General features: G+C 45.7%; 1 protein-coding gene across 3 annotated transcripts; it reads right to left on the minus strand.

Moving 5' to 3' along the window:
* Positions 1-702: 702 nt before the first annotated feature.
* Positions 703-15,976, minus strand: otoa (otoancorin). 3 transcript variants are annotated; one of them, XM_048992465.1, is made up of 29 exons: positions 15,873-15,976; positions 12,050-12,134; positions 11,705-11,808; positions 11,598-11,619; positions 11,433-11,469; positions 11,171-11,315; positions 10,974-11,042; positions 10,653-10,840; positions 10,391-10,536; positions 10,171-10,301; positions 9,928-10,073; positions 8,655-8,763; positions 8,348-8,566; positions 8,078-8,239; positions 7,825-7,965; positions 7,304-7,359; positions 7,052-7,172; positions 6,652-6,758; positions 6,421-6,556; positions 6,111-6,304; positions 5,940-6,030; positions 5,684-5,846; positions 5,367-5,560; positions 4,085-4,237; positions 3,711-3,853; positions 3,489-3,625; positions 2,473-2,570; positions 2,153-2,324; positions 703-1,925 (listed from the first exon to the last, which is right to left on the minus strand). In XM_048992465.1, exons 2-29 carry the CDS (start codon positions 12,105-12,107, stop codon positions 1,837-1,839), a joined length of 3,531 nt encoding a protein of 1,176 aa, XP_048848422.1. In that variant the 5' UTR covers positions 12,108-12,134; positions 15,873-15,976; the 3' UTR covers positions 703-1,836. The 3 variants fall into 3 exon arrangements, with proteins under 3 accessions (XP_048848422.1, XP_048848421.1, XP_048848420.1); XM_048992464.1 differs by having other exon boundaries at positions 10,409-10,536; positions 10,974-11,084; XM_048992463.1 differs by having other exon boundaries at positions 10,974-11,084.
* Between the last annotated feature and the right edge of the window lie 1,542 nt (positions 15,977-17,518).

Below are 17,518 nucleotides of genomic sequence, written 5' to 3' on the forward strand. Positions count from 1 at the left end.
CTTTGAGACTGTTTTATATCAAAATAGAAAATATGAATTTCCAGAGCTGTATTCTGCGTTGTGGGTCTGAGGCATCTGATCCCACAGCAGTCATACAAACACGCTGTATTCTCAGCTTTTCAGAGGTAAGCTACGCTCTGTAACTTGATGGTGCTGATAGGCAACCTTAAGAGAAATAACAAGAGCCATACAGGTGTAATGACCAAAAACATGTTTGTAGGTTCATTTGGCTAAAACGAGGTCGCTGCAGGATTGTTGCACCTCCTGTGACAGAGTGAGGAGTTTGGTGATCTGGAGGGAACCTTGATATAGAGGCACTACTCCTTCAGTTCAAGAGGAGTCAGCTGGACACGTCCCGTTGGGGGAGCCACTGGAGAATGCACGGGAGGTGATATCTCCCAGGAGGTGATGATATCTCCCTGGCGGCTCAGGAACAAAGATCCCCCCCTTACACACACGCAGGCAGATCCCCTTGAGGCACCCTGCCACCCTGTTAAGGTATATTCTGCAAGACTTCAATGTAGCATATTACTTATTCTTTGAAGATTACCATGTGTTTCTGGTTTACTACAAAAAGATCCAGACTTTTCCTTTTTACATGCAAGCGTGTAAAAGAAAGGTAAAATTTGAGAGAAACATTTGCAACATATATAACATTTACAATATTACAAGTAAAGCCAAGAATGCAAGTGGATGCAACAGTGAGATCAGACGGTGTTTTATTCAGGACAGTAGCTCTTCATGATGTTTACACAAGGTAATGCGTCACTTAAATTTAAGCTTGAAAGTACATAAAATAGCAAATGTTGAAATATGAGCATATAAGTTTATTAGTAGATAGTAAAGGTGTCATGCCTGTGCAGACTGCATCCTACCTGATGCCCGGTAACCGTTTCCTCTCTCATTGCTGTCCTTCCATATGTGAACCTTCTGCTCAGCAGGGTCATCCAGGTGTTAGTATTTTAGGTATAACATTCCAACACCATGGCGTGTCTGTGTTTTGTTTTTCAGAGTTTTCTAGCCTGAGTATGAGAAGTGTAAAGTGGAAGCTACATTTTCTAGATGTAAAAATGGTGTGTCACTTGAGTGTGGGGGCATCATTGGTTGGTTTAATCTGCATTTTCTTTTTGTTGCTTTGATGCGATCTAGACTGTGTTCATGATGATCTACCTGACGTGATGCTTCTGTGTGGCCTGGATCATCTAGATGCTAGTACCAGCTGACCATTTCCTGCTCAATGCAATGAGAACTTTGTTCATGGTGGTATTTCCGTTTGTGGAAATGAGGCTAGTGAAAGGCAACCGACACACAATCTCACTACAGACTACTTCTATTAAAGTATTCCCATACAGTGCTTCAATGGGCATACAGCTCTGGAAAAAAATTAAGAGGCCACTCTATATTAAAAAAAAACCTGCATGTTTAAATCCAGGTTTAATCCTGGTTCTACTGACAGAGGACTACACTGAATGGCAGGCTGCTTTCGAGCTCAAAGTCTCTAAATCAGCAGTACACAAGAACAAGGTGAAGCAGGGGACACTGGCAATAACGAAAACCAGCCGGGTAGAGAGCAGTAGCTACGTTCTAATGCTAGAGATGATCGTTAACTTATTTGACAGTGCCTCATAAATCAGAGGATGACCTCAAGTAACCTTCAAAAAGAATGGGTGCTAGGACAATTCATAACAGGCTCCTACAAGCCGAACTGAAGACTCATAAAGCAAGGAAGGAGCCCTTCATTAAAAAACAGGCTGGAGTTTGCAAAAAATATATGTTTTATACATATTTATGCCCATAAATTTTGAAATGAGTGCCTGAAAAATTTGCTGTGGTCCTTTAATTGTTTCCAGAGCTGTATTTTAGCACAAATAACAGAAGTAGCTGTAAGACAATGACACTTGTAGTTGAATTCAGCCCAGGAGTTCCTAAAGTAAAGAAGATTGTGTTATTGTCTCTGTTTTATCAGTAAAGTAATACTAAGGTAATACCATTGTCAGTAGTATCATCATTGCATAACACAATGTATAATTTATCATTTTCGTCAATTCTTTGAGTTTTTCAATGAACAGTAAAGCACCTTATTGGTAATTTTAACTGGCAACTAATACCACCATAAAGATTTATTAGCCTTTTTGCATGTTCTGTTACTCACCACCCCTTTGTGGTAGTGAAACAGCGGGTGTTCCAACGAAGCCCATGGAGGACACAGCTCCTGTATCTCCCAGAGAAGCCCTCTGCTCGCTCGTCAGTGGCTGCTTCTGGGCCTCAGTCACCATTTCAGCATTGTCAGGACCCAGTGCCTTTAGCTGACTAGGTGAGAGCATCTGATAGGAGCAAGTAGAAGTGGCACTTAAGAGGCACCATGACAGACAATTAAACACTGAGATAAAAAGAAACACGCTGAATGAGGGACATCAGGCTGGACACGGCCAGCAGAGCCGGGGGGATGAGCAGGATGGGCGGGACACTTACGGCCAGCATAGCTGGGGGAATGAGCGGGATGGTGGATGGCTGGATAAAGGGCAGCACAGAGGGGTTCAAGCTCTGCAGCTCTGAGGCGTTCAAGGTAGCTGAGGAGCAGAAACGTCCCATTAGTCAGTAGGTCATGGAGGACTGCTAAAGCCAGCATGAGCTTCTGGACAAAGAGGTGTGTCAATACATTTGTCACTTAAAACCCCTGCAACAGCCACTATCTATTTAATTTAATTAAGCTTTTAAGGTGTAATGCAAAACAACAAGCAGCACATCTGATAACAGCAAAGGTATCAATAGGAAGCAAACAGGAGAAATATGGCAGAAAGATGCAAGAAGGAGGCCATGACTAGGGCAGGAAATAAGGGTTTTTCCACCTCATCAAGTACTGTACTTTCGGCACTTCAAGATGTTGGTTTTCCCATGCCATAAACACTGGTACCAGCGCCGAATGACATCAGGTCAGAAGCTGCATGTGGTCTCCGAGACAATCGTAATCATTTTCATCCTTGCCATTTAAATCACTCGAGGACAGGTTTCAGAGAAATTTAAGAACTCCTTTTTTGTTTTATAAATACCTCAATATTTATTACAACAAAATCACATCGGTAGGACAACACGCTATATGTGTGCTGCATTAGTACATTCAACAAAACTTTTTCTCATCCTTTTTTTTTTGTCATGCCATCCGGATCTTTTTGTTGTATATGTTCTTACGACCAAATCCCATTTTTTTTAACTTCGTTCATCATAATTTTCTGATTTCAAACCTCTTTTCAAGGCGGCGTTTGTATTGTGTTTCAATGGCAGTGTATTTGTATAACCAGTCAACAAAGGCAGCATTTCGAGTCCCACCCAAAAGTACAGAAGTACCCCAGCTGGTTTGGCACTTTCGGTACTGGAACTTTTGGTACTGGTACTCGACCAGAAGACAATGGAAAAGCAAAAGTGCTAAAAGTCCCGTATTTGGAGTGGTGGAAAAGTGCCCTAAATGGTAGTACTCCTCTGTAACTGACCCAGTATGTTCCCTGCACTGTTCACTTGGGCTGCTGACCAGTTTGCTGGGGCTCCGATGGCTTTCAGCACCTGCACCTTCAGCTGCATGGCCACATCAACCGGGCAGTGGGTCCTGCCCAGTGCCCCCAGCGCCTCCCTGCAACAGAGCACGCCTCCATCATGGTCACTGCTGGCGGCACGACTGCCCACTGCGTCTGGACGCTGCAGAATGGACGTCTGACCTGCACGCCTCTGGTCTCAGCTGACCGATTTCTTTAACACTCAGTCCACACAGAAACTGGCCCAGTCCCACAATCTCCATGGTTCCCAGCTTGGCTGGTGTGCAACCAGTACGGTTCATAAACCCAAGCCACACCGCTGTCCTCTGGCAGCGAATAGTAAGAATAAGAATAATAAGAATTATTATCATTCAGAAAAAATCCAGAAAATATTACGTCATCAATCCTGTCACCATCCACATTATCATAATCAAAACCGATATCAACAACAGAATAAAACAGACGCCCTTCGTCACTATGAAATATTCATCATATTCAAATACTGTTCAAATATATCATCATCGTTACACATTTCACCGCTTTTCTTGCCTGCTGACCTGTCTCTGCTCCCAGATACATGAGGAAAGCATCTCCAGGGTGTCCAGGGAGCTGATGTTGAGTTCCTGGAGCTCAGTGTGGAGGAAACTCTGGGTGACGCAGCCCAGCTGTTGCACCTGCTCCTCGGACAGTCCTCCTGGCTGACCCCAGACCTGCACCCAGTGAAGCACAATAGAAATGAGAATACAAACAACATGAGAGGCTGGAATACATGGCAATTCAAGGAAAACAGGATCAAGGAAAAGGCCCCTATGCAAATATATAAAAAGCACATGGGCAGACTGATTTAACTATTGAAATTGACATGCACATATTCAGTGAGACTGATGTCTTTATGGGTTTGCTATACACAAAGCCTCCTGGATATGACGTTCATCTACATCCAGACCTGGTCAATTTGGGCTAGTGTGGTGCTGAGGTATCACCCACTGCACAGCTGCACTCAGGTTCTCTTCCCTGAGGTGGTTCATTTTCTGGTGAGTGTGGCAAAATGCTGTAATCAGCACACGCCCCTTACCCTTACCTATATACAGCAGCAGCTACATGACATTACATTTACAGCATTTGGCAGATGGCCTTATCCAGAGCGACTTACATAAGTGCTTAGAAGTATCATCAGTGAAGACATTCTGGTGTCATTCAATAGAACCCAGCTAAGAATACTGTCACTCTAAAAAACTGTTGGTAAGTAATAATTTTTTCTTTAATAAGAGTATAATCCTGGAAGTGCTAATCCAAGTACTTCAGAAAGAGGCAGGTTTTTAGTCATCGTTTGAAGACACCCAATGAGTCAGCTGTTCGGACATCTAGGGGAAGTTCATTCTACCACTTAGGTGCCAAAACAGAGAAGAGTCTAGATGCACGTCTTCCTTGTGCCTTGAGAGACTGTGGGACCAGGCGAGCGGTGCTGAAGGATCAGAGAGAGCGTGGTGCAGTGCGGGGTGAGATAAGTTCTTTTCAATAGGATAGTGCTGTTCCATTTTTGGCTCTAGGTGAGCATTAGTGTTTTGAATTTGATCCGTTGAACTACAGGAAGCCAGTGGAGGGAGCTTAACAATGGAGTGGGAGAACCTGGGAAGGTTGAAAATGAGTCGGGCAGCTGTATTCCGGATCAGTTGCAGAGGACAAATGGCGCTCAGAGGCAGACCTGCTAGGTGTGAGTTACAGTAGTGTAGTCTCAAGATAATGATTGAACAAGTACCTGAGTATACCTGAGCAACTACTCCTTGGAATCAGCATGCTGGATTACCCAGGTACTCCCCGGTGCCCAAATCCACCTACCTCCATCGTTTTATTGCGCAGGGCCTGGAGCTGCATGGCACTGTAATTGCGGACCATCCCAAGGGTAGACACCCCATCCCTGAACGTTTGAGGGGGGATGCCTGCAAGCTGAGCTGGACTCCAGTACACATTTCTCTCTCCTAGGTCCTCGATCTCTAGCACTGTGGGGATGCTTATGGAGGAGAATGCTGGTACTGGGGTTGTGAGAAGGCATGGGCATCGATCAAAAGGTAAAGAGAACGTAGTAGGGTGTACACACTAAAGAGCACAGAGGAGAATTCTGGGTAAAAGAGACCTTTTCTAGTAGGACTTCTCACCGTCTCGTTTGGTGCGAGCAGGTATAGATCCTGTAGTGAGGATAAATAGCTTCCTGTGCAAGGCAGAGAGGTCTGTCAACGTGGGAAACACTTCTGGAGATCCAGAGGATAGAGTCTGGGGCATGCTGTCCTTGATGTTAATGAGGGCATCCTTCACCCACGCCTGGGAACATACAGAAGGGGCATCATGGTGACATTAAACACTGTAATGGGAGTGATGACAGCGCTGATGCATCATGAGGTCCTTATTATGCACCTCAGAAGGAAGGGATGTGAGGATGGACTCATTCAGCAGCAGAAGGGGTCCCAGGGACATCACTGTGCTGGCCGTCCATTCTGAGGGGTCACTGGGTGACGGCGAGACAAACCACTCATCAGAACCTGGGAAGCAGAGCATGATAGAAAGAATGTGGCCGGGAACACTCACCCATATGTGGTCTTCAGGAGTGTGAAGATGGCCTCTGCGTTATCACGACGGAGGGTGGGACACTTGGCCAATGCCAGCAGACTGGCGTTAATGGCCTCTGGGCTCAGTCCAGAGAGACGCCTTACATCTAATGCACACACTAGACTTCCCAAGTGACTGATGTCCTCAGGTGAGAGCGTGGAGAGGTTCCTTCCCTGGAAATTCAACACGTGCAGAGTGGGGCTGCTTATTTCAATGATGCATTAATGCATGGATGAAGCACATCACTCTTTATCTAGACAAGTATGATGATTATGATGACTATGTTTACCAGGCAAGACAGAGCCTTATCAGCGAGGGCCTGGCATGACGGGGATTTCATTGGCAGGGAAGACATGTTGAGCACGGCCATCTTCTCCAGGAAATGCGAGCAGTGATGTTTTGGCAGACTTGCTATTATTCTAGGGCTGTTAAGGAGATTCGGGCGGACGACTATGAAAAATGACTGGATCAGTGACAAATACAATTTAACTGGATCATGGGCTTTCCATGGACGACTCACTTAAGCTCAAGCAGCATAACCGCAGGAATGCTGTTCACATCAATGCTGCTGAAGTTGCTGAAGTTACCATCCTTGTTGTAAAAGAGCTTCGCATTGGCACACAATGCCTAAAAACGGGACAGGGGCTCTGAGTCAGAGCCATTTAGTTGGCTAAAACATCTTCAGGAAGAGTGAAAACACTGTATCTGAAACCCTAACATTCAATGTAAAAAACAAGCCCCGTTATAGACACATTCAAACACCAATTCATATATGTCACACATAAAATCAAACCTAAAAACCCATACTCAGCAACTTCAAATCAAAGCTACAATAACAGCCTTATCTTAACCCTAACCACACTCAGGTCCAAATATAAGCTTATCCTCACCAAACCTCAAAACCATGACTGTGATCAAACCTGGGTTCTGGAGAGCCACTGTGCGTTCAAAGCCAGCATCTGGATCATCTCCATGACATCACTCTGATTAGTTCTATCGATCATCTCACAGGTCACGCCCTGCACTGCTGGACCCAGCTTCCTTAAAAGGCAGAGTGGGCACCTTATAAGGCAATACAGTGACATGGCACCGCGCTGCTGACACTTTTTTTTTCCTTTTTTCCCTTCTCCCTCTTTTTTTTCTTCCCTCTTTTTTTTGCTGCTGACACTTACCCCAACTCCTTCAGAGTCAGCTTCCCACTCAGAATCTTGCTCATGATGAAGGCAGCCTGCAAACACAGAGAGATGAGTGTGAGCGGCTGAGGGCAGATGGCTGTGCCAGGGCAGGTGCCCCCTGTGGATGGGCAGATGGCTGTGCCAGGGCAGGTGCCCCCTCTGGATGGGCTGATGGCTGTGCCAGGGCAGGTGCCCCCTGTGGATGGGCTGATGGCTGTGCCAGGGCAGGTGCCCCCTGTGGATGGGCAGATGGCTGTGCCAGGGCAGGTGCCCACTGTAGTGTGGATGGGCAGATGGCTGTGCCAGGGCAGGTGCCCACTGTAGTGTGGATGGGCAGATGGCTGTGCCTGGGCAGGTGCCCACTATAGCATGGATGGGCAGATGGCTGTATCAGGGCAGGTGCTCCCCATGGATGGGCAGATGGCTGTGCCAGGGCAGGTGCCCACTATAGCATGGATGGGCAGATGGCTGTACCAGGGCAGATGCCCTTATGGTAGACGGGTGTAAGGCTGTGTCACCTGGGCGCGGGTCCAGCTTCGGTCCCTAACTTGCTCAGCAGACTGTAGCCCGGCTTTCGCCAGCATCTCCAGGGACAGCTGGGACAGCAGTCCGTCTGGGAGGCTGCTCACCAATTCCGGCATGCTTATGTTTCTGTGAAGCTGGAAGCGGTCAGACAGCAGCATCAGCTGTGGCGATGTAGTGTGTGTGTGTGTGTGTGTGTGTGTGTTTGTGTCTACATGTGTGAATCATCTTCCTTCCGCCCTTCCTCACCCCGTCCAGTAGCGCCACCTTCTGCAGGGTAGAGAGCTCCCGGCTGAGTCTGCCCAGCCCTTGTGAACCTAGCAGTCCCTGGGCCTCCACCTTGCACAGCAGAGAGCTGCGGACGCCCCGCACCACTGATCCCAGAGACAGCAAGTCGCCACTGGACACTGACTACAATAGAATAGGTGAGGGAAACGTGGATTATTTATAGCAATTAGACCCACAGAAGAAGTAGGAATCGGAGCGACTGGGAGGTGCCACACAGGCAGAGACCCCCACCTGGGCTCCCTGCAGTAGGGTGTTCGCCAGCACCCAGGCCTGGGCTGGGCCCCACTTGGCCATACCCAGCGAAGGCAGGTTGCTCTGGATGGTGGAGAGGGACAGGTTGGCCAGCCAGGAAGTGGGCAGCGCTGACACCGCCGGGCCCAGCCACATCACTGACTGCGGGCTCAGATTCCCCTTCCCAGAAACAAGCTTTTTCACCAGTTCTACCCTTAGCTGGAGCAGGAAAGGGATGGGTTAAGATATAGCTATGAGAAGCCGAGACACTGGACTGGGGTGAGGCTGGGCACTGGTGCAGGAATACCTTATCAGCATCAGAGTTGTTGCAGTCAGCAAGCTGGGGCAGCAGGCGCTCAGTCAGGGACACATTGAGAGGCGTGGCATCGCCATAGAAACAGGTCAGGGGGCCCAGTCTAACGAACAGGTAAAGATAAATGCAGAAGCAAAAAAAAAAAAGCAAGATAGACACAAGTGACAGGTCCACAGTACTTCTAAAGCTGCTTTAGAAGCTGCTTCTGCATACTGTGACAGGAAGTGATGTAATCATTTGTGATTCCATACGCAGCTGGCTACACGATGGACGGATGGGGGAAGTGGAGGGTCGTGTGCCTGGCAGCTCTTTCCGTGGAGGACATTGAAGACATCTATCTATTCGGAACCATGATTACAGGTCTTATGCTGATTGGATTAGGCATTGCCCTGGTTTATCAAAGATTGAAGAAAACGGTGACAGCCGCTCAAAGCCCCACTAGGCTGGCCGGAGTGATTGATGGAGTGGGCAGAGCTGTTAGCACTCAGACTGTGACAATTGATCGCAAATTGGATAACATCATGGAGAAGCTCACGGCTTTGCAAAAGTTATTGGATGGCGGAGACCAGCGTGGACATTAGGGGAGCTGTGAAATTACAGCTTCTCGCCCGGAAACCCAAACACCCCTATTCTATCAGGTTTTGGCTCCCCCCAATCAGCATTGGCCTCGGCCAAGGCCGCTGCTGAACTAACAACTCCCCCAGAAGAACAAGGCAGTGAGACTCTCTTACATTCCTCTCCCCCAATCCCAAGGACTCACCCTCCCCCCATCCCACGCCTTCGCCGCTTCATACAGGCGGGTCTGTGACCAGCGCCCTCATGGCTGCAGGACCGGATGGCTGTCTGTCTATGCTGGACTCCCTCCACCTCCCCATTCCCTCACCCGTTGCTAGTCGCCTTTTTATGTTGTAAGGTGAAGTGACCATGTGCTTATGTTGCTGAGGTGTTTTTTTCAGTTCCTACAACGTCCTCCCTACTGGAGTACAGTCTGGGGGCTGTTTTTTTATTCTCCTCCTCTCTCCTCATGTTATTCTGTTTCTTTTCTTTCTCTCTGTTTGCCCCTGTCTTCCTGACCTGTCTACCCCCTGTTGTGATGTTTGTGTATATGTGTGGTCAGGTTGATGGCCAGTTTTTTCGCCTGTACTTGTGACTAGTGACATGGTTCTCATAAAGGGTTCTCATCATCATCATCATCATCATCATCATCAATACACATAGCTGCTTAAGGAGCTGCTTCTGCATACTGCATTCAGAGTCAGATACACACTTGTCAAGGTTCTGGAGGAATTCCTGCTCCTTGGAGAAACAGTCTTGCTTTACTCTGCTGAGCAAAGTCTTTCCAAGGGTGGAACCATCGTCACCCAGTTTGCGGAAAGAGACTCGAAACTGGTCGGACTGGACAAATGGGCAGAGCTGAGATGAAGAGGCAGAGAGAGGCGCATGTTAACATGGCAGTACACTCTGATTGTGAACACTTCCCAGAGCTCCATACTGAGAAAGAGCATCATACCTGCTCTTTAGGGACGCTTTTAAACTCTGAGGGTGGCAGCAGGGTTAGGAAGCGACGCAGGATGTCCATGACCTCTGCTGAGAGCCACATACCAGGCAGGCAGGGCTCTGTGGTGCCGGCTACTGGTGAGACTGGCCACAGTGATTCTATAATTACTTAATCTTCTATTTTCATGTTATGGAAGTATTTGCTATTAGTCAACTAAATTCATATGCCAGACCTTTGGCTTTCTGCTGACCTGGTGGCCTAGATCCCGAGGGCAGTAGGACCCTGCAGTTCTGATTGATTTGCTGTTTGACCCAGTTCACGATCTTCACTTTTTGATCCATGGATATTGACTCGAATACCTCATTGAACACACCCATCCTGAGTAAGGGAGACAGACCTGCGAATTGATGTTGCAGCACTGTTGCTCTAACTTGGATCAGCTTCTGACATGTATGGCATTCAAGAGTGTTATCCAGTAAGGAGGTGCAGCTTACATTTCTGACAGCTGCTGGTGATCCAACTCTGCAGGCAAGGCTGAGCTGGGTAGCGGTACCTCCTGGAGGAGAACCTTGGATGCCCAGAGAAGCAGGTTCCGTTCCTGAGCATTAAAACCAGACCCATTCACCAGGGCCTCCCAGGCCAGAGGGGCCACAAAGGCTCGCAGGAGACAGCGATGTGCATCCTGATGAGCGGCAGAGACAGACAGAGAAACGGAGCAGAGAAATGGCAGAACCTCGGAAAACAGCAGAGGGATACTGGACAGCAGATGGCGATGTTGCGTAGCTGCACCTCATTTATGGAGTGGCAGAACTCACCGATGTGTTCTTCAAGATCTCAACCGCCTGCAGTAAGCAGGAGCAGTTCATCAGCCTTTCTGTGATGTTCTTCCCATCCAGCCAGTAAAAGGAAGAGACGTGAGACACAGACTGCACACAAGAACATCCGTCAGCTCTCATCCGCCACTCATTCACATCACGAGTTTTCGCAATGTCAGCAGCCTTGGTGGGCTTACCCAGTTCATGGATCTTGAGGGCTGGTCTCCTGTAGCGTTAAATGGATTCATATGTGACTCAGACTTCAGTGGTGGAGGCAAGGAGGAGAGCAAGGGGAGGAACAGGGAGAATGGACTGGACCCAGTCAGTTTCTGCGGCAATGGACTGAGAGACGAAACCAGGGAAAGACACACATTTTGCTCTATGAGGTGCGAAAACTCATGAATAAATGTGCAGATGAACACACATATGCACACGGTAACTGGTGAGAGGCAGGATCACCTGCTCATGTTGTCCATCAGGGTTAGTGGGGGATGTCCTGCAGCCAGGCAGACAGATAGTGACATGGAGGACAAAATTCTGCAGGTCAGCTTGAGATGCCCTTATAAAACACTTATCCTGGGGACTCGTGCAAAGGGCAGAGGAAGAATTAGAAAGGGATCTTACCCATTGGGAGGCACTTGCTCATCTGTTAGGATGGAAAAGGGGAGGTAAGTCTGAGTCCAGGTGCTGCTCAGTGATGTGTGAAGCTGCAGTGGTGTGGGGAGGGTTACCAGTTTCCTGGCCTTGTCTTTGAAGTCCAACGGCATTGGAGGAAAGGGCAGCGGGGACTCATTAGAGGCGACCATGTGTGATGCTGCAGGTTCCTGTGGAAGCACTGAGCAAAAGACAAGGACTATATGAGTAGCCAGAGAGACATTGAAATACCACCACAGCCATAAATCTGAAATCTTAAAGACACCTTAGTGTTTAGAAATGCTTGCTTTCTACTAGATCTAACTTTATAATTGTCGTTTTTCTAACAATGCAGTATTTATCTCCGAAATAAAATGATCAAGGATGATGCATTTTTTGTAATATCAGCAGACTGGAGGCACACAGAGCGCGTCGGCTTTCACCCGCGAGTCCGTGGGCCAGCAGGTGGAGCACAGTGACAGTCGCCACCCAGATAAGCATGGCAGCCTTCCTCTTATTCCTCAATTGCTGTTGGTAAGAAAGGGTGCAATGTTAGCGTGTTCATTTACAACAGTATAAAGTGGAAATTTCACAGAAGTATATCGGTTTGCTTAACAGTTTCCATGAAACCAGCTGTGGATAGTGATTGCATTAGTTACATTTTCAGTCAGTATTAGATCTAAAAAGTATTTTTTTTTTTTTAATTTTCTGCGAGAATAAGGACAGTTACATGGTGAATGTAGAATGTTTTTCATGACACCTCCTGGTCTGTTAAAGTGAGTTGGTAGGGATTGCTTTTTGATCTGAAAGGGGATCTCACTGAGAATGTATGTGAGGGGGGTCCATACACTTTTAGCACTCTAGAAAAATCCTACATCTCAGTGAGCTGACTGGTGATATGTTGTCTTTTAAAACAATGAGTTAAATCAGCTCTCTAATCCATTATAAATAGAGCTGTTTAATGCCAGTGTGGTATTCTGTATCACGGCACAGTGACATTATGATTCCCCAGCATCATGGCACTGAAGGGGACTGTGAACTAAAACACCCCTCGCATTTCATTTTGAAGAAAAGGTGGTTGGTTTTTACAGCAGCGTATTACTGCCACATGACAAAATAAATTTGTCTCCTTTCTTGTTGTAATGAGATTCATACACTATATGAATACAAGTACTGGGACAGCTGGCCATTACACCCACAGGAACTTTCATGACATTCACATTCTGAATCCACAGGCATCTGTATGGAGTCCCACCCCCCCTTTGCAGCTGTAACAGCTGCCCCTCTTCTGGGAAGGCTTTCCGCAAGATTTTGGACTGTGCTGGTGGGAATTTTAATCCAGAAGAGCATTTGTGAGGTCAGGCACTGATGTTGCACATGAAGGCCTGGCTTGCAATTCATCCCAAACGTGAATATAAGCGTAAATTATGATTATATGCAAAATTTGCATGAGGTAATGTGCATTATACAGGAACTACCAAGAGAATGATTATGCAGGAAATATGTCACGATGCCATGATATGTATAAACCGGAGATAAAGTGCAAAATGAGCGGTAAGTACAAACAAACGACAGATAAGTGCAAACAAAATAGTGCTCAGTTAAGCTGCCAGATTGTGTGTGGAGGGCGTGGGCCAGAGAATCAGCACTACAAAGACGCTAGCGGGCAAGATCGTGGAAACATTTCTCATTTTTAGAGATTGAAGAACTTTACTCCAGCTACTTATGTAATCGTCTAATATATGATATTTGTAAGCATTTTCTGATTGTTTATAAACATTACCACCAATATTTGTGTAGTCATTTTTAAAGCGTAATGCCAAAAAGTTCGGTCACTAGTGTGAGCTACTTTAGAGCACATTGACAGCTGCGGGGAAAAAACTGCTCTTTAGCTTAAGCCTTAAATCCCACCGTAGAATAAGAGGAAACTTTGTGTGGCTACTTGTGAAACACAGAAGAACATTCTCAAGTTGAAAAAGGAGACATATTACAAAGATTTGAGTGAATAAATGTACTATCATAAAACTAATAGTAGGCTATTCAAGGGCAGGAATATTATGTACAGAGGGATTGACTGGTGGTGCAGTGGTTAGCACTGCTACCTCACATCTCTGGGACCCAGGTTCGAGTCTCCGCCTGGGTTACATGTGTGTGGAGCATGTTCTCCCCATGTCGTCGTGGGGTTTCCTCCGGGTACTCTGGTTTCCCCCCACAGTCCAAAAAATATGCTGAGGCTAATTGGAGTTGCCTCGTGCCCAATGCTTCCGGGATAGGCTCCGGACCCCCCGTGACCCAATAAGATAAGTGGTTTGGAAAATGGATGGATATTATATTATCCATCCATCCATCCATTTTCCAAACTGCTTATCCTATTGGGTCGCGGGGGGTCCGGAGCCTATCCCGGAAGCAATGGGCACGAGGCAGGGAACAACCCTGGATGGGAGGCCAGCCCATCGCAGGGCACACACACAGCATTCACTCATGCATGCACACCTACGGGCAATTTATCAACTCCAATTAGCCTCAGTATGTTTTTGGACTGTGGGGGGAAACCGGAGTACCCGGAGGAAACCCCACGACGACATGGGGAGAACATGCAAACTCCACACCCACGTGACCCAGGCGGAGACTCGAACCCGGGTCCCAGAGGTGTGAGGCAGCAGTGCTAACCACTGCACCACCATGCCGCCCTTATATTATATTATATTATATTATATTATATTATATTATATTATATTATATTATATTATATTATATTATATTATATTCATAATGCAATATGTAGGCAGTTATCTAATACAGTGGTACCTCGGTATATACTTCCGCTTTGGAATAAGTCCAGCTTGGTATATGTCCTGTCTGGACGCAAAAAATTTTGCTTGGTATACGATCTTTCTTTGGAATACGACTCACATGCTAGAACTTAGGTATCTTTTCCCCAGTCTGGTCATTAACATCTAAAGTCTGTTTTTTATGGTGTATAGTGTTCCGTGTTGTTTTCTTATTAAAATCCCTCATTCCCACGATTTCCCGGCTCCGATGTTGCTTCCCCGCTCCGTGCCCGAGCGTGTGCAGGACACAATCAATGTATAATATGCTAATAACAATAGGATGTTTTTTTCCATGAGAAGGAACTAATCATTTTTCCTTGGTATATGTTTGGTATAAGTCCAAGGATCTGGAACGATGTAAATGTAAATGTAAACGTATGTAAATTTCATATGGTAGGGGAATGCTTCTCCATGACAAGATGATTATGTAAGCAGACTATGTAACAGGTGATGTTATTTATTTTTTAATGAATCTGTTTCTTTTCCTGTGCTGCCACAGGGTGCGTTGCCATGCAATGTGATCTGTGCTAGCAGCTGCCTAGATACCGTGTAGTTTCCGGCATCCCAATGGTACCTGAAGGCAAATCACATTGGCACACAGGGATTTTGCGGTGAGCCCAGTACCCTGTTCTGAGAACATCTGCAGGAGCACATTTTACTACAGAGAACCCGTTGTCCTTTTAAGCAAATGTGCATAATGCCTTATTAGCGTATTAGTGTATGATACTGACACAAATACGAAAAGGAAACATTTATCATGTCAAATTTTAACAACACCACCAGCACAGATTCTTGCAGAATAAATATTTTAAAGCTTGTCCCTGTGCAGGGTGGGGGGCCGATCCTAAGCACCTGCCCCTATTGCCCAAAAGAGTGACAGCGCTTCCCTTAACTGACCCAGGACTCCCCTCCCCAGCTGAGCTCCGGCTGTAATGGTGTGATTTCTCTCTAATTGAGTGTAGAAAAAGTGTTAACCCCAAACATCCTGATGGGAGGTATTATTACACTTTTATTTTATACCACTATATGCCAAAGTTAAAACAAAACTGCTGCCAAGTACCTGTCTTCCTGTGTTTTAATGATTTACAATAATTTCAAAACATATGACGTGTAGGGACATATGAGTCATATATTTACATTTAACTGTGGTTTTAATACATGCAAATAAGCATTACCAGGATAAAATATATTTACATCTGCTACATGAAAACTGTGCTAATTGTTGAGCACTATTTGTTAGTTTGTCATGTACATTGTATAGAAATTTTACAATGACTTGTGATATAATCATTTAGACCAATGTATTACTTTCTTGGAAAACAATTTCTTAATACTATGTAATGCATAATAGCATTAATAACAGTGGTATAAAATGAATACATTAAAAACTGATATGTTACTTTGCCAGCAAACAATGAATGTCTGCTTCACTCACCGCTCTGTGATCAGCCGACGTCCGGCTTCTGCTGGCTGTCAGACACTGTGGGAGATGCGCAGCATCCGGCAGGTTTATGTCTCTCTCTGTCTCCTCCCACCTGCATTGTCTGGGTATCATACAGGTGGGAGAGGCAGAATGAGATGAGTCTCAAACCCTGTATACCTGATCCCTCAAAAGCTGGGCGAGGTGCAGCATTGTGCTAGCATTTTACTGCTTTATTGTATATTGTGAAGTACATTCCCATCGCTCCCCATACATCACTGTATGAGAGCTGCCAGGTTTGTTCATGCGCCTTCAGTAAACAATTCACCTACGGCGATGACGTGACCTCATGCAAAACAGCACACCAGCACACAGACGATGCTGCATTGAAGTGCTCACTCTCTACCTCAAAAAGGACAATATTCACTGCTGATTGGGCATGGAACAATAAATAGGCATTAGATCTTTACCTTGTCTTAAGCTCAAAATAAATAAATCGCAGGGCATCTTACCTATAGTTTTAAAAGAGATGAGGGATATTATTCGCCGACCTTTAACTTTACTATTCCAGAAATCCTTATCTCCTGGTGTGGTACCTTCTGATCGGAAGCATGCTAATATAACGCCCATATTCAAAAAAGGGGATAGAACTATAAGCAAACTATAGGACAATTAGTTTAACTTGCATAACTGGAAAAGTAATGGAAACTATAATCCAAGAGAAAATGGTAGATTACCTGGATTCAAATAACATTCTGAGGGATAGCCAACATGGATTTAGGAGAGGTAGATCCTGTTTAACTAATTTATTTGAGTTCTTTGAGGAAGCTACAAGAGAAATTGATCACAAAAAGGCTTACGATGTGATCTACTTAGATTTCCAGAAAGCCTTTGATGTTGTCCCCTACAAACGGCTCTTGCTTAAGCTCAAAGCTGCAGGGATTTTAGGAACTGTAGCAGCTTGGATCGAAAACTGGTTATCAGACAAGAAGCAGCGAGTAGTTATTAGAGGCAAAATGTCACAGTGGGCCTGCGTTCATAGTGGGGTACCGCAGGGTTCAAGTTTAGGACCACCATTGTTCTTAATTTACATTAATGATATTGACACCAGTACATACAGTAAACTGGTTAAATTTGCAGATGACCCCAAGGTGGGTGGTGTAGCAGATACTGATCTAGCAGCATAGAGGCTACAACGGGATCTTGATTTAATTAACGACCGGGCTGATGAAATTTAACATAGATAAATGTAAGGTAATCCATGCAGAGAGCAGAAATATAAAGTACAGAAATTTTATGGGTTTCACTGAAATAAAGGTAGCTGATTATGAGAAAGACCTCGGTGTGTATTTTGATGCTTCCATGTCAAATTATCGCCAATGTGGGGAAGCAATAAAAAAGGCCAACAGGATGTTGGGTTACATCTCTAGGTGTGGGGAGTTGATGCTACGATTATATAATTTTTTGGTAAGACCCCACTTTGAATATTGTGTGCAGGTTTGGTCACCATATCTTAAACAGGACATTGCTGCCTTGGAAAGGATGCAACGTAGGGCAACAAGAATGATTCCTGGTCTTAGAGGAATGTTCAGCCAAATGGCTATTTCAATATTAGTTTAAATAATAGAACTCCTGGCCATAAGTGGAATTTAGCGGGAGAA

The sequence above is a fragment of the Brienomyrus brachyistius genome, chromosome 23 (genome assembly GCF_023856365.1).
Source record: "Brienomyrus brachyistius isolate T26 chromosome 23, BBRACH_0.4, whole genome shotgun sequence".
In the NCBI taxonomy this organism is placed as follows: Eukaryota; Metazoa; Chordata; class Actinopteri; order Osteoglossiformes; family Mormyridae; genus Brienomyrus; species Brienomyrus brachyistius.

Coding starts and splice junctions, on each gene's coding strand:
- otoa (XM_048992463.1), bottom strand. CDS start 12,107: ATGCTTATCTGGGTGGCGACTGTCACTGTGCTCCACCTGCTGGCCCAC. Junction 8,240..8,347: donor CCCTACTGCAGGGAGCCCAG/GTGGGGGTCTCT, acceptor ATTCTATTGTAG/TCAGTGTCCAGTGGCGACTT. Junction 6,759..7,051: donor AGTGGCTCTCCAGAACCCAG/GTTTGATCACAG, acceptor TCCCGTTTTTAG/GCATTGTGTGCCAATGCGAA.